This window comes from Hipposideros armiger, unplaced genomic scaffold (genome assembly GCF_001890085.2).
Source record: "Hipposideros armiger isolate ML-2016 unplaced genomic scaffold, ASM189008v1 scaffold_264, whole genome shotgun sequence".
Taxonomy (NCBI): domain Eukaryota; kingdom Metazoa; phylum Chordata; class Mammalia; order Chiroptera; family Hipposideridae; genus Hipposideros; species Hipposideros armiger.
The window spans coordinates 1,926,381-1,943,046 of NW_017731614.1; the positions used below are offsets into that span (position 1 = coordinate 1,926,381).

At 42.3% G+C, this 16,666-nt stretch overlaps 1 protein-coding gene across 1 annotated transcript in view; it reads right to left on the minus strand.

Moving 5' to 3' along the window:
- The window catches only part of TOP3A (DNA topoisomerase III alpha), a 33,827-nt gene that overhangs the window by 15,645 nt on the left and 1,516 nt on the right, over window positions 1-16,666 (minus strand). The window contains exons 3-11 of the mRNA XM_019656634.1: window positions 8,253-8,312; window positions 6,458-6,531; window positions 5,550-5,625; window positions 4,689-4,797; window positions 2,957-3,100; window positions 2,628-2,798; window positions 2,252-2,352; window positions 249-323; window positions 196-203 (exon numbers count right to left, since the gene is read on the minus strand). Coding sequence (XP_019512179.1) covers window positions 196-203; window positions 249-323; window positions 2,252-2,352; window positions 2,628-2,798; window positions 2,957-3,100; window positions 4,689-4,797; window positions 5,550-5,625; window positions 6,458-6,531; window positions 8,253-8,312 — 818 coding nt within the window. The remainder of the gene's footprint in view (window positions 1-195; window positions 204-248; window positions 324-2,251; window positions 2,353-2,627; window positions 2,799-2,956; window positions 3,101-4,688; window positions 4,798-5,549; window positions 5,626-6,457; window positions 6,532-8,252; window positions 8,313-16,666) is intronic.

Sequence of the window (16,666 nt, forward strand, 5' to 3'; positions counted from 1 at the left end):
AAAAAAAAAAGCCTCTTTTTGCTTTGAAATACCACATAAAGCAGCTATAGTGCAATTATTAACTAAAAAAAAAAAAAAAAATCCTGAGGCCTAGCAGGCCCATGTTCTGGGGTTTCTGTTTTTCCTAAACACATTCCTGTGTGGCCCTGTGAAGGGTTATACTTTCTGTCGCTGGACCAACGTCTGCAGCAGGACCCTGGTGCCTAAAACAGGAAGTCAGGGGCTGGCACAATCCCTCCGCAACATACCACAGTGTCCAAAGCTTGAGGCCTCCACTTGCTCTTTGCCTTGGAACTGACCTCCACCACAGTTGCCCTGGGATCCTAGAAAGCCAAGAAAACAGAGGCTACTTTTAACCCACTCTTGCATCTTCCCTGCTTTCTTGCAACTGCCCCTCCTCACCATTCCCGATCACACTTACCGTCAGCTCAGGCCCTGTTCCAGCCGTGAGTGCCCCCACGTAATGTTGGCCCATAGCCCATAGTGGGGCAGACAACATCATCACCTTCCCACTCAAACCATGACCTTGAGGAGCAATTTTATGAGCCCTATGGTGCCTCCTCTGGAACCTACAAAATGCCACAGCCTATGCATCTCCTAAGTATAGTGTCCCATCTCGCACGCACAGTGCTACTAATTTTTTTTTTTTTTTTGGTAGCTGAGCCATCCTGCCACCTGCTGGTAGCTCAGCGGCAGCTCAGTTCGGGCGGGGTTTGTTTTTTTTTAATTCTTGATAATACAGAGTTAGAAACAAGAGAAATTATAGAATACAAGCTGGAGAACTCTAATCTTAAGACAAACTTCATACTTTTAAGAGACTTCAGATGGACAAAGAATTCAGCTCAAGTGATTTGTTAATGAGAATATTTGTGTATCAAAATCCAAATTTCTTTCTCCAAATAGATGGGGACCAGGTGCTCTTGACAAGGCCCTCAAAGTATCCCACCTGCCATGTATTTCTGCACCACATCCCAGTAAAGCAACAAAGGGGGCAGGTCTTTCTGACTGAACAAATAAACGTGCAGTGTCACAGACACGCTGGTTCTGTGACCTTCAGGGTCAAAGGGTAGAGCAGTGGATAGAACAGGGTAACTCCTGGCGGGGGGGAGTGATCTGCAGAGCTGAAGTTGAACACACTGGGACGAGTCTATGATCTGTCCCTTCCTAGCTCCACTGCGTCTCTGCTCAGTTCCCTCATGCTCTCTAGCTTCCTCACCTGTGAAATGGGGAGAGCATCACCACCCACACAGGTACTATTAGGACTAGGGAAAATCACATGTACACATACCACGTCTGGCATGTAGCAGATGCTCAATAGGCATTACTCTCCCTTAGCAAATGGATACTAAACCTGCCAGGAAGCACAGCTGACTCTAACCTAGAGAGCTCTGACTTTTACTTAGGTTCCACTGTGTGCAGCCCCTGGGTTAAAACAGGCCATTATGTGCTTACTGACAGGAAGCAGCATCACAAAGTGGACAGTCTGAGGGAAGCACCTCGGCCACGAACTGGCTCTGTGGCCTGAGTTGGACGCGGTCCTTTGCATGTGCTATTCTCTCCGCTGACACATGCTCTCCCCAAATCCTCCCGTGGTTGCCGCCTACTGATCAGTCCGGCTTTCACTCAGATGTTACCAGAGATGCCTTTCATGGCCACCATACCCAGAATAGTCCCCTTCCGACCCCCACAGGCCATTTTCTATTCCTTTACCATAGCTTTACTTCCAGTCATTCACTGTTGTATAAAATTAACTTGTTCACTTGTTTGTGACTTTCATCTCTCTAGATTTCATTGACCAATTTCAGCGGGAGCTGGACTAGATGCTGTCCGAACTCATTCCAGCTCTAGGAGTTTATAAGCTAGACTGGTCCAGCTAATCCTCATTAATCACTGATGCTAGCACACTGCTTTAGGGAGGGCGTTTCAGCTACACATTGGGTCGTCGGGAAAGTCATGATGCATTTTTGCATTGAAAAACAGAAAAATACGTCATGACTTTCCCGACAACCCAATATTTCTTCACATTTCTGATTTTCCCTAAAACTTCCACAGATCCTTTCCTTTAGTGCTGTTTTCATGGGGTTCTTGTCTTACTGGTCCCCAAAAAGTGATGTCTTGAGATGCAAACTGAAAGCTACAGCTCAGTGGGAAAATGGGACAGTCAGGAACACCTCTGCCAAAACAGAGGGAATGACTTGGGAAACCGCAAAACGATTTTCCCAGATCATTAAGATTGAAAAATATTTCTTACCTCCATGCATAGCTGATAGAGGACAAGACAAGCTGTGTGGTTGAAGAGACGATGCCTTTTCCAGTTAAATTCTACGATGCCATCTCGGTGGTCATGAGTTACTATTGGGGAAACCCAAACAGGAAGGACACGACTCAGGGGACCACAAGGTATGACAGTCAATAGGAATATTACAGTGCAAATCAAAGCAATATGAGATAGAGAAGATCACTGAGGAAACTTTAAGTGGATTCTGAGTATTATAATGGAGTAGGGTGAAAGGCAGCAAGACCAGAAAAGTCCCACACATTTAATTAGAGCCACTGATGTTCCATGGTACCCTCGGGTATTCCTGGGCCATTAGGTTCCATATTATGGACAATTCCCCCAGCCCTACCTTTAATTTTGTGGAAGATTTCTGGTACAAAAGCCTGAATGGCTTTAAACCTCTCCACCACAAACCCCAGTGTTGGGAACTGGCAGCTGCCGTAACTGATCAGCTGCTCTGCCAACACCTCGGGAAAAATCTTCTGAAGCCTCAGGGTCTGGAACCTAGTGAAGGCAGCTCCTGTTAAGTGAGAATGGAAGGAAAGAAGGAAGAAGAAAATGATGGACAGCACGGTCAAAGCTAGTTACACATATTCACACACAAACCTCAGTTTTGGCTCCATATGCCAACACCCAATGGCCATGCAGGCCATTAAAGGGGTCCATGGGGCTCCTCACCGATCCTCAAGTCCAGCTCCCGCCTCACGTCCACAGCATCGCTCACTCTCTGGTCAGGCTTGGTCAAGTTTTCACAGGCTGTCTTAACGGCTCGGGGGGTGATCTCAGAAAATCGGGCTCGCAACACCTGCAGGGTGGGCTTTACTGTGGACCAGAAAGAGTCACTGAGATCAAAGGCAAGTTCCATTGCCCTCTCACCAAGGGCTCACTTTTCTTAAACCTTGAACGAAAGGTAAACCAGTTCAAGAAGCTCTGAGGTGTCCAATTTTACTGATTTGGTTAAATTAACAGTATGCTGTCTAAACAGGAAACTTCACTATAACCACCAAACTCAGTGTCGTCAGAAATAACGGCAGAGAAAATTTAGCTATTAACTAAAATGCTCTTGGTGCACCTGTCCAGACTTGAATCTCACTTGCTCTCTTAGACCTTTTGGGAAAAGAAAAGTGTCAATTAAAAGGTCCCCTGGGGGAATTTCATGTCCTGTCATATGCTGTCCCTGAAAGTTAATGTATTTAAATCCTGGGAGTTATTATAGCTTCCAACACAAAAACACTTAGGGAAAATAGCAACCCCACACTGTGAAGCCCGAGAATGGCCTGCACTCACTTCCTCTAAGTTACCTGAAATCATTAACCCTGTTAAGAATCATTTAAGTTCACTTCACAAACTTAATAAACAATTATTTATTAATGTTGAGGCATTGTACAAAGAATATATGAAAAATATAAAAAAACAAATGGAATCTTGCACACCTGAAAATTACATACTATTAACCAATGTTACTCCAATACATTTAATTTATAAAAAGAAAGTAAAAACAAACAAAACTACAAAACACATGAAACATTCTAGGATTATTCTTCATACTTTACATATGGTGTATACATTCTGTTGTAAACATTCAACGTATCATTTTAAAAACCATATAGTCCTTGCTCTAAAGAAGCTGGCAGTCTACTCTGACCTAACACATAGCGAGCCCTGGGCTACAGGATCTGTGCCACCGGTCAGCTCACGCAGCCCTCACACAGCCTCGGAACTGTGCCAGGCTGGGCTGACTTTCCAGATGAGGAAGCCAAGACTCCCCCGGGTTCAGTGACGGACTCCAGGACACACAGCCAGTGAGACTGGAGGTGGATTCAGGAGGAAGAGTATATGCAGAGGAACTAAGGCACAGCCACTCGCGCATATGCAGGAGAAACATCTATCTATCTATAGTGTTGTCAGAAAAGTCATGATGCATTTTTGCAACGATAAACATAGAAAAAATATGTCATGACTTTTCCGACAACCCAACATGTCAGGGGTCGGCAAACTGCGGCTTGCAAGCCACATGTGGCTCTTTGGGTACATTCCGTCTCAAAAGTTTGCTGAGCCAATCCTGTCCCTCACAACAATTTAAAAATTATTCGAGAGCCATAAATATTGGGTTGTTGGAAAAGTCGTGATGTATTTTTTTCTATGTTTTTCATTGCAAAATGCATCATGACTTTTCCGACAACCCATTTTTACAAATAAGGAAAATTTAAAGTAATATTATAAATGAAACTATGATAGTTTTATTTTCATTTTCAATTTTACTTCAGAGCCACATGTACATACCCAAAGAGCTGCATGTGGCTCATGAGCCACAGTTTGCTGACTCCTGGCAGCTTTTCCGTCTCAAAAGTTTGCCGACCCTGATCTATGCGGTCCCAAAGTACAGACATGCAGAAGCGGCATTACTCACCAGCCTTGCATACGTGGATAACCTCAAAGCCGATATTTTCACCTTCTCTATCACAGTCGGTCCAGATCACCAGGACCTGGCACTGCTGAGTCTCTCGTTCCAGAGTTTTCTGAAGTTCCCCAGTGGGGAAAGAGCAGTGAGAATACAAGCTGCAGAGCAATTACTTCACACCTCTACATTAAACAGACCTGACTGAACATTAATCATATTCTTGAATTATGCCAAACTTGGTGAGAAAGAGGCCAGAGAAAGCTATTCTTACCGTTCTAAGGATGGTGAAGAAATGAGTACAATCCTCCAGCTTAGAATGACAGACCCATTAATGAGCTTCTAGAAGACTGAGGATTTAATAAAACTACACTGGCATGAAGAAACCTAAAACTCAGCTCTAACCTGCACGCATAACTCTAGTGGTTCTGGTTTTTACATAATGAACCCCTAATTGAGTTTCATCCCAAGCTTTCCAGTTAGCAGTGAACTAACATAGGTGCCCTGACTACTTGAGAACTCACAATTTACTATCAAATGACCTCAGAATTTACTATCAAACGATCATGTGTACTTTGTAGTCTCTTCATCCTAACTAGCGGTGGGGTCGGAGCTAGAATAAATAATTTAACAATATTTATTCTCAGAGTTTATTTAAACAACTACTATTCATAAAAAGGCTTACTTCAGCCTCTTAGCCACTTAGTTTAAATGGCCTCATTTATACAATGGGTGGGAATAATTTTTAAAATCGCGGTACTTAGTTTGGTGGAAAACCTTCTCTCTAAATTCCAATGCATTATAGAATGCACCCAGTTCAATTATTTTGTGGTTGTTCAACTCCAGTGCCATATGTCTTCCAAAAGAGCCTACCTTGATGTCTACAAAGTTCTCTGGGCAGTACTTTTCAATTTCTGCTTCAAAGAGAACAAGGGGATTGCAGCTCTGCCTAAAAAAAGGAATGAAAACACAAAACAAATCCCCCCTCAGCACATGATGCAAAGTCCTCCATTATTAATGAGAAAAATTCACTTCAGGACACTCATGCATGGATACCCAACAGAAAGAGTCCCACATGAAAATGGCAGATTAAAAGCAAGGCTCTGGCCCTCTGCACAATGTATTTTCACTTCCCATGACAATTAACAGAAGCTGCTAAGAAGAAATTCTAGAATCCTTTCATGCATATCTGCAATAGGATAAGTGCAATCCAATGACTGCATTAAAAAGTTCTGGCTATTTTGGAGAAAACAACCAAAAGTAGCTGTTTATTCTAAACATATGGTAAAAATTCATGATGTATTGTTTAATCCTAGGCCATTGCTATGGTCTCTCTGGTTGGCATCCTCCCAGAATTCACATGTTGGAATCCTAACGCCAAAGTGATGGTGTTAAAAGGTGGGGCCTTTGGGAGGTGATTAGGTCATGGGGGTAGAGCCTCATGAATGGGATTAGTGAGATCAGAAGAGACCCCCACAAAGCTCTCTAGACCCTCCAACAGGTGAGGACACAGTGAGAAGTCAGCAGTCTGCAACTGGAAGAAGGCCGTCACCCAACCATGCTGGCACTCTGATCTCCTACTTCCAGCCTCCAGAACTGGGAGAAGTAAACTTGTTTATAAACCAACCAGTCTATGGTATTTTGTTATAGCAGCCTGAACTAACTCAGTCATCTCAGTATTGTAAGTTACACACTAAGGCCACCATGCCTCAACATTCCTGCAAATTTTTTACAACTTGCTATAAAAATCTGAAAGTCCCTCCCCCAGGAATTGTACTGACCATTTGCGAAACTGCATCTGGAAATCATGAGCCAGCAAATGTCCAGAAACTGAAGTCATTATCATGGTAACATTCTGAATAACAAAATTCGAGTTAGTCTTTTAGCAATTAACTTTTGCCAAATCATTCAAATAAAAGGGAGAAACTTCTATTAAAGAAAAAAAGTGGTTGCAGGGGAAGGGGCAGAGATGAACAGGTGGAGCACAGAGGGTTTTTAAGGGCAGTGAAAACACTCTGTATGATATTATCATGATGGATATATGTTTATATAGGCATCTGTCCAAACCCACATGAAGTACAACATGGAGTGAATCCTAATAAAACTAAGGACTCTGGGTGATTATGTGTCAAGGTAGGTTCATCAATTATAACAAATGTACCAGTGGTGAGGGATGTTGATAATGGGAGAGGCCTAGCGTATGTGGAAACACTGTGTACCGTCCCTCAATTTTGCTGTGAACCTAAAATTGCTCTAAAAAAATAAAGTTTATAAAAAATAAAACAAAACAAAAACCAATTGACTATGAAGAAACAAACATAAATATTATAAAACTCTTTCAAGCCAAAAGCCATAGTAATACAATCACCATTCTAAGTCTAGTACCATGATGCTTTTTGTAGCATTTAAAATTTCCTCGGGCCGGCTGAGTGGCGCGTTGGTTAAGAGCTGGCTTGGGACGCCAGCTCTGAGCAGCAGGACCCTGGTTTGGATCCCACATGAGGGCCAGTGACACTGCCCTCTACAGCTAAGATGGTGAACAACAGCTCAACCTGGAGCTGGGCTGCCGAGAGTTGCCGCGACAGCGTAGGATGCAGCCCCTGCTGCAGTGCGCTGCCATAAGCGGCCGTCCAGAGGCCAGCGACCGATCTGCCTCACCTGGGAAGAGCGTAATGATAATACCAACGTGGGCCAGTGAAGCAACATCCTCCACAACTAGACTGAAGAACAAAAGAACAGCAATTTGTCTGTTCCCCTCCCCCAATTCCCCAATAAAATCTTAAAAAAAAAAAATTTCCTCAAACTATTGTACATTAGCTTCTTCCTTGTTATAAAGAGCTGAGATGGGACCACATTTTATTAAAAAGAGACTTCCATATGAATTATAAAATGATTGACTGCCTGTGACCAGGGATCTTTTGGTCACAACAGTTATTCTTAAAAGACAGCAACATATTCTACAATGGACAGCTAATTCTTTTTTTTTTTTGTAAGATTTTTATTGGGAAATTGGGGGATGGGAACAGCGCTGGGGGAATTGGGGGAAGGGGTACAGACAAGTTGCTGTCGTTTTGTTCTTCAGTCTAGTTGTGGAGGACGTTGCTTCACTGGACCAAGTTGGCACCATCACTGCGTTCTTCCCAGGTGAGGCAGATCAGTCGCCGGCTTCTGGATGGCCGCTCACGCTGGCTGCTGGCTACACACAGTAGCCCATGGCAACCCACTGCAGCAGGGGCTGCAGCTTATGCCGTCGTGGGCGACTCACGGCAGCCCAGCTCCAGGTTGAGTTGTTGTTCAGCAACTTAGCTGTAGAGGGCAGTGTCACTGGCCCTCATATGTGGGATCAACCGGGGCCCTCTGGCGTCCCAAGCCAGTTCTTAACCAACGTGCCACTTGGCCGGCCCAGGTAATTCTTCTTGATTAAATAATTCTAAAATACAAGCAATTTAGGGAGAATTTGTAGTAAACAGATGGTTTTTTTTAGCCATAACTAAAAACTCAGAGAATATACACCAAAGTGGCACATGGGTCTGAAAGTACACTTCAGTTACATGATGGAAATACTGTAGTACCTACCTGGCCATACAGATGATAATCAAATTCATAGATCTTATTGAATTTAGAAAGTCCTTCCCTCTATAAAACAAAAATGAATATATAAATTTCATTAAAAAAGATTCAGCATAAAGATCAAACACAACCCTGTTAAGTGGGAATATTAAAAACGCAACAGTATTTCCTATAGATAAAAACTAGGCTAAATTACTAACCATTTATTAAGTGGTCTCTCAAAACACAGTTACAAGCACGGACTTAAGAGAGTCCACGGAGTTTTTACGCTGGAAGGTAACCTTGAGATCAGCTAATACAACACCTTTTTATAGATGAGAATGGCCTTTTCTAAGGTCACACGATACATTAATGGCAGAGCAAAGATTAGGGCATAACTCTCTTGATTTTTCTCCTCCTCCCTCTCACACATTTCTACCACTTCCTGGCTATACAACTGCATCAATAAACTGACAACCATGGGCAAATCATTCAACTTTTTGAACCTTAGTTTATTCTTGAATAAAGTTATCTCTAAGGTCCCTCTGGCTCTGAAATACATGAAACCTAGTCAGGGCTGGAGTCTAGTCCACACAGCTACACTTACATATGAATAAGATCCTCTCTAAGTAGATCCCACTTTCTTCTACAAAGGAGTTAAAAGTATAGTTGACCCCTGGACAATGCAAGGGTTGGGGCGCCGACCCCCTACACAGTCAAAATTCTGCATATAAATTTTGACTCCCCCAAACTTAACTCCAGTAGCCTACTGTTGACCAGTAAGCTTACTGATAACATAAACAGTCAACTAACATATTTTGTATGTAATATATATGTATACATACATATAAATAAATAAATAAATAAATAAATATACTGTATTCTGACAGTACCGTAAGCTAGAGAGAAGAAAATGTTATTAAGAAAACCATATAGACAATACATTTACAGTGCTGTATTTGTTGAAAAAAATCCATGTGCATGTGTGGACCCATGCAGTTCAAACCCATGTTGCTCAAGGGTTTAACTGTAATTATGCATGTTTGTTTCCCACTAACGATGCGCTGAAGAGAAAGGCAAACTGGGGGGCCAAGAAAGATGGGTGTCGACAAGATTCTCCCTCAGCCTCACAAATACAATTTTTCTGTGTGGAACATTGAATGAGGTTCTTTGAGGCATAAAGGCACATTTAAAAAGGGAATTTATTTTATTTAGTATCTGATACTTAAGAGTTTACTGTTCTAATGATGCCAAGAAAAGAAACCCCCTCTATAAACTCCAATTATTAGTTAAGCCCTGTTAGTATAGTAGTTGCCCCTTATCTTTGGGGAATACATTCTAAGACTCCCAGTGGATTCCTGACACCTCGGATAATACCGAACCCTACACATACTATGTTTTTTTCTATACATACATAACTTTTCACTTAAAGGAAGCACTTTACAGCTCCTCTTTGGCATATCCAAATTTCCAGATCACTACTCTTGCACCTTGGGGCCATTATTAAGCAAAATAAGAGTTACTTGAACACAAGCACTGAGACACTGTGACAGCCCAACTGATTACTGAGATGGCTACTAAGAGTGGGTGGTCCATACAGCGTGATATGCTGGACAAAGGGATGAGTCACGTCCCAGGGGGAACACAGAGGGACCGTGTAAGACTTCACCATAATACTCAGAACAGCACACAATTTAAAACTCACAAATTATTTCTGGAATTTTCCATTTAATATTTTCAGTCCGTGGCTGACCACAGGTAACTGAAACCACTGAAAGCGAAACCTTGGATAAGCAGAGACTACTATAATAGAGACTAGAAATTGTGTTTTTTTTTTTTTAAAGATTTTTATTGGGGAATTGGGGGGATGGGAATAGTGCTGGGGAATTGGGGGAAGGGGAACAGACAAGTTGCTGTCGTTTTGTTCTTCAATCTAGTTGTGGAGGATGTTGCTTCACTGGCCCAAGTTGGCACCATCATTGCGCTCTTCTCTGGCGAGGCAGATCAGTCGCCGGCTTCTGGACGGCCGCTCACTGCGGCTGCTGGCCGCTCACGCTGGCTGCTGGCCACACATGGTAGCCCATGGCAATCCACTGCCACAGGGACTGCAGCCCACGCCGTCGCCGGCGACTCACGGCAGCCCAGCTCCAGGTTGAGCTGTTGTTCAGCATCTTAGCTGTGGAGGGCAGTGTCACTGGCCCTCATGTGGGATCCGAACCGGGGCCCTCTGGCGTCCCTTAACCATCGCGCCACTCGGTTGGCCCTAGAAATTGTTTTAGCAATGGTTTCTACTTTTTTTCCTACTTTTTTTTTTTAGATTTTATTGGAGAATTGGGGAAGGGAACAGCCAAATTGTTGTCCTTCAATCTTAGTTGTGGAAGGTGCAGCTAGCTCAGCTCCAAGTCCAGTTGCCATACGGCCAGCCGGCGGCAGCTCACAGCCACTCAGCTCTAGGTGCTGTGCTCAATCCCAGTTGCAGGTGGGCGTAGCCACCATTCCATGCGGGAGTCGAACTGGCAGCCTTGTTGTCAAGAGCACACGCTCTATCCCGAGCCACCCGGGTGGAAGCTCAGCTCAAGGTGCCAAGTTCAGTCTTTAGTTGCGGGCGGGTGTAGCCCACCAGTTGAAAAGGCAGTCTTGTTGTTAGGTGCACATGCTCTCACCAGCTGAGCCATCCTGTCACCTATTGGCAGCTCAGCAGCAGCTCAGCTCAGGTGCAGCTCACTGGCTCATGTGGGAATCGAACCGGCGACCCTGTTGCTCAGAGCCCACACTCTTAAGCAGGCTCTTAACCAACTGAGCCAATCGGCTGGCCCTTTCCTACTTCTTTTAAAGAAAGCATTGAGGCCTTCCCAAACAAAATCTTACATGGAGCCTGACAAATAACAAGGTTGAGGTACCCTGTCTGCAGAAGGCCGAGTCCTGCTAACTCAGCCTTGCCCCAGTCCAGCCAAGTGGCTCCCAAAGTGCCCATCCATGGTCCCTTGGGTCTCTTGGGAACACAGTCTGAAAAACACTGTTCTAATCCTCTCCAAGTAAATGATTTATCTAATGATATGTGCAACCTCAGGTCCAGGCCCTCCAAAGCAGCCTTCTCTACCAATGGATAGTCCTGAGGATGTAAAAGGATTTTCCTGGTATTTCAAACTTTCTTCCCTGTAATCCCTATCTGAGGGCAGTATGCAATTATGTGTGGTTCCACCTCTTTGGTGTGGTGCTCAGGTGCTTTGGGCTGTTTCCAAATTACAATGGCGTTTGGAGCCTAGAGAAAGAGAAAAACCTAGTAGACAGACCAAGAATGAAGCTTCTGTGATCTCTGTGTCAGTGCTAGCCACTCTATTAACAAATAAAAAAAAAGAGCTTAAGTCCCATCTTTTTTAAGCACTCTGGAAAAATTGATCATATTGCTGCCACTGAATCTATAGCAGGTGTTTTGTTTTTTTTAAGATTTCTCCTTCTGAATATAAAAATAAAACCATGAAAAAATTGTGCATACATAGAAACGTCCTCAAGAATCTATAAGTTATCAGCGGTGGTTACTGTGGGTGATGGGGTGGTTTACTTGATATACATATGTATTCTCTGAACTGTCTAAGTACTACTGTTAAAAAAAAGAAAGATTCTATCACTTACTAAGGTTTTGAATTTCTTCCAAATACATATGCATGTTATTTGTTTAAAATGTGTTTAAAAGTCTTTTCCATAATAGGTGTCTAATAATCTGTCACAAGGACATACAATTTATTTAACCACTCTATTTCCATGACTAGTCCTTGTTATTTCAATTCCTTGCTATTATAAAGGTGCAACAATCATCACCTGATTCTGAGTTGTGTGTGTCTATATGTCTTAGCACCTCTCTCAGAATTTAAGTCCCTTAAAGGTAGGGATTATGACATTTGATGCATATTTACCATTTGATTTTCATGTAACAGGCTCTGTTTGGGGAATAAATAAGTGAATAGGACCTATCACTGTTCTTAGGGAGGTGACACACCATGGGAAAGGTGGACAGACAGCTAGATAACTTGACCCATGATGACTGCTTTATCAAAAGAGATGAAAATGAATCTGGAAACAGAGAAGGAAATGGATGGAAAGGATACTTAACAGGTTACATTTAGGTTGTCTTTTATTTTTCTTTTAGAAGATGAAGAGCTCATTAGGAGAAAAGAAGCAAATTATTCCAGGAAGAAGGGCCAAGATTTGTAAAAGCATGGTGAACTTTTACCTCTTACATTCTGTTTCATCATTCCCTCCTTTCCATTCCCTCTGCTCCTACCCAAACTGTTCCAAGGGTCTCGAGTTCAGGCCTCTGACCTCTCCAACAGATACCTCCTTGACTCTAGCTTTCCACTTTTCAAATCCCCTGCTGCCAGAGTGATTTTATAAAATACAAATAGGACCTTGATACTCCTCCACTTAAAACCTATATGGCTCACCTCAATTGGAACATAAAAAGCATTTAATAAAAACTCAACACCCTTCATGATAAAAGGCATTTACAAAATTTACAACCCTGCCCCCCCCCCGGTTAACATCTTACTCATTGGTAGAACACTGAAAGCTTTTCCTCGAAGATCAGGAACAAGACAAGGATGTTCATTTTCACTATTGCTAGATTCTAACCAGAGCAATTAGGCAAGAAAAATAAATAAAAACATCCAAATCAGAGAGGAAGAAGTAGAACTATCTCTATTCACAGATAACATGATCTTATAGATAGAAATTCTAAAGAAGCCATAAACTATTAGTACTAATAAACAAATTCAGCAAAGTTGCAGAATATAAGATCAACACACAAAAACCAGTAGCAGTGAACAATCTGAAAAGAAAATTAAGAAAACAATTCCATTCGTTACAGCATCCAAAAGCACAATGAAAACTACAACACAGGGGTGGCTGGGTGGCTCAGCTGGTTAGAGTGCGAACTCTGAGCAACAGGGTTGCCAGTTCGATTCCCACATGGGCCAGTGAGCTGCGCCCGAGCTGAGCTGTTGCTGAGCTGCCAACAGGCAGGATGGCTCAGCTGGTAGAGAGCATGCTCTTAACAACAAGGTTGCCGGTTTGACTCCCACATGGGATGGTGGGCTGCGCCCCCAGCAACTAAGATTGAACACGGCACCTTTAGCTGAGAAGTTGCTGAGCTGCCAACGGGGGGCCAGAAGGCTCAATTGGTTAGAGCGGGTGCTCTGAACAACAAGGTTGCCAGTTTGATTCCCGCATGGGCTGATGGGCTGCGCCACCCACAACTAGATTGAAAACGGCAGCTGGACTTGGAGTTGAGCTGTACCCTCCAAAACTAAGATAGAAGGACAACAACTTGACTTGGAGCTGATGGGTCCTGGAAAAACACAATGTTTCCTTTCCCCAATTTCCCAATAAAATCTTTAAAAATAAATAAATTAAAAAAATAAATAAATAATAAAAATCCTACAACACAATGCTGAAAGAAATTAAAGAAGACTTAAAGAGAAAGACGACCTGAGTTCATAGATTGGAAGACAATATTAAGATGATAATACTTCCCAAAGTGATCTACAGATACAAAAATCCCAAGTCTTTTTTGCAGAAATGGAAAAGCTGATCCTAAATTTCAAATAAAATTGCAAGGGGCTCTAAACAGCCAAAACAATCTTGAAAGAGAAGAAAAAAGTTGGAGGACTCACGCTGCCCAATTTCAAAACTTACTACCAAGCTACAGTAATCAAAACAGTGTGGTACTAGCATAAGGACAGATATAAAGAACAATGGAATAGAATTGAGATTCTAGAAATAAACCCAAACATCTACAGTCAACTGATTTTTGACAAAGGTGCCAAAACCATCCAAGGGGAAAAGGATAGTCTTCAACAAATGGTGCTGGGAAAACTGGATATCCACATGTAAAAGAATGAAGTTGGATTCTTATATTTTACACTATATAGAAAAATTAACTCAAAATGGATCAATGACCTAAATATAAGAGCAAAAACTCTTAGAAGAAAACATAGAAGCAAATTTTCATGACCTTGGATTTGAAAATGACACTAAAAGTATATATAATCCACAAAAGAAAAAAATAATAGATAAACCAGACGTCATCAAAATTAAAACCTTTTGTGCATCAAAGAACACTATCAAGAAAGTGAAAATACAACCCATGGAATGGGATAAAATGTTTGCAAATCATATATCTAAAAAGGATCTAGCATCCTGACTATATAAAGAACTCTTACAAGTCAATAACAAAAAGATAAACAACTCAATTAAAAAATGGGCAAAAGACACGGACAGACACTTCTCCAAAGATATACACTGGCCAATAAGCACATGAAAAGGTGCTCAGTGTCATTAGTCATTTGGGAAATGCAAATCAAAACCACGAGGTATTTCACACCCACTAGGATGGTGACGCTCAAAAAAATGAAAAAATAACAAGTGTTGGTGAGGATGTGGAGAAATTGGGAACATGGCTGGTGAAAATGTAAAATGTTTCAGCCATTGTGGAAAACAGTTTGGAAGGTCCTCAAAAAGTTAAACATAGAGTTAACTTATGACCCAGCAATTCTACTCCTAGAAATTTACCCCAAAGAACTGAAAACAGATATTCAAACAAAAGCTTGCAAGTTAATGTTTATAGCAACTTTATTCACAGTAGCCAAAGGTGGAACAAACTCAAATGTCCACCAACTAAAAAATGAATAAACAAAACGTGATCTATCTACACAATGGAATATTATTCATCCATTAAAAAGGAAAAGGTACTAATATAATACATGGTACAACATGGATGGATTTCAGAAACATCATACCAAGTGAAAGAAGTCTTACACAAAAGGCCACATATATGATTCTTTTTTTATGACATATCCAGAAGAAGCAAATCTTTGGGGGACAGAAAACAGATTAGTGGTTGCCAGGGGCTGGGAGAAAAGGAGGATGGGGAGAGACTGCTTAATGTTTATGGGGTTTCCTTTTGGTGTGATAAAAATCTGGAACTAGAGAGAGGTGATGGTAGCACTACACTGTGAGTATACTAAATGCTACTGAATTGTATACTTCAAAATAGTTTATGCGGTAAATTCTGTGTACTTTAACATTTGTGCATAAAATACATGGCTCTCTAGTACCCTCATGATCCGTCTTCAACTGCCTCTCTTGCTTAACTCACTGGTCCCTCCACCTCACACTCCTAACTTCTCAATTTTTCAACATGCCAAGCTCTGTTTGCTTTTTTTGTTGTTGTTTTTTTAGCTGAGCTATCCTGCCCTCTGTTGGCAGCTCAGCGGCAGCTCAGCTCGGGCTGGACTCGAACCACTGTTGCTCAGAGCTCGCACTCTTTTTTTTTTTTTTTAAGATTTTTATTGGGGAATTGGGGGGATGGGAACAGTGCTGGGGAATTGGGGGAAGGGGAGCAGACAAGTTGCTGTCGTTTTGTTCTTCAATCTAGTTGTGGAGGACGTTGCTTCACTGGCCCAAGTTGGCACCATCATTGCGCTCTTCCCAGGCAAGGCAGATCAGTCGCCGGCTTCTGGATGGCCGCTCACGCTGGCTGCTGGCTACATACGGTAGCCCACGGTAACCCATTGCCACAGGGGCTGCGCCGGCGACTCACGGCAGCCCAGCATCTTAGCTGTGGAGGGCAGTGTCACTGGCCCTCATATGTGGGATCCGAACCGGGGCCCTCTGGCATCCCAAGCCAGTTCTTAACCATCGCGCCACCCGGCTGGCCCAGAGCTCGCACTCTTGAGCGAGCTCTTAACCAACTGATCCACGTGTTTTTTGTTTTTTATGAAAAGGTATTGTTTGCCCTTCCTCCCTTCCTGTGTTTAGTTTTTTATTTTTATTTGTCAATTACTGTTGACATACAATATTATATTAGTTTCAGGTGCACAACATGAAGTGATCCCCAGTAAATCCCAGTACCCATCTGATACCAGAGTTATTACAATACTACTGACTATATTCCCAATGCTATATTGTACATTCCTGTGACTGCTTTGTAGCTACCAATTTGTACCTCTTAATCCCCTCCCCCTTTCACCCATCCCCTCCCCTAATCTGGAAACCATCAAAACGCTCTCTGTATCTATGAGCTTGTTTCTGTTCTGTTTGTTCTTTTATCGTGTCGTCTAGATTCTACATAAAAGTGAAGTCATATAACATTTGTCTTTCTGTTTGACTTACTCTACTCAGCACAATCCCTCTAGGTCTATTCATGTTGTTGCAGATGGCAAGGTTTTATTCTTTTTTATGGATGAGGGATTGTTATTTATGCATACTGTTTTCACTTCCTTGTAAAACTTTTAAGACTCAGCTCAAACATTCATCCAACAAATATTTACTGAAAGTCTCCTGTATTCCAGGCACTGTATTAGGCACTAGGAATACAGCAATGAACAAAACAGATATAGCCCCTTTTTTGGGGAGCTTAGAGTCCAAGGAGGGATGGTGAAGTA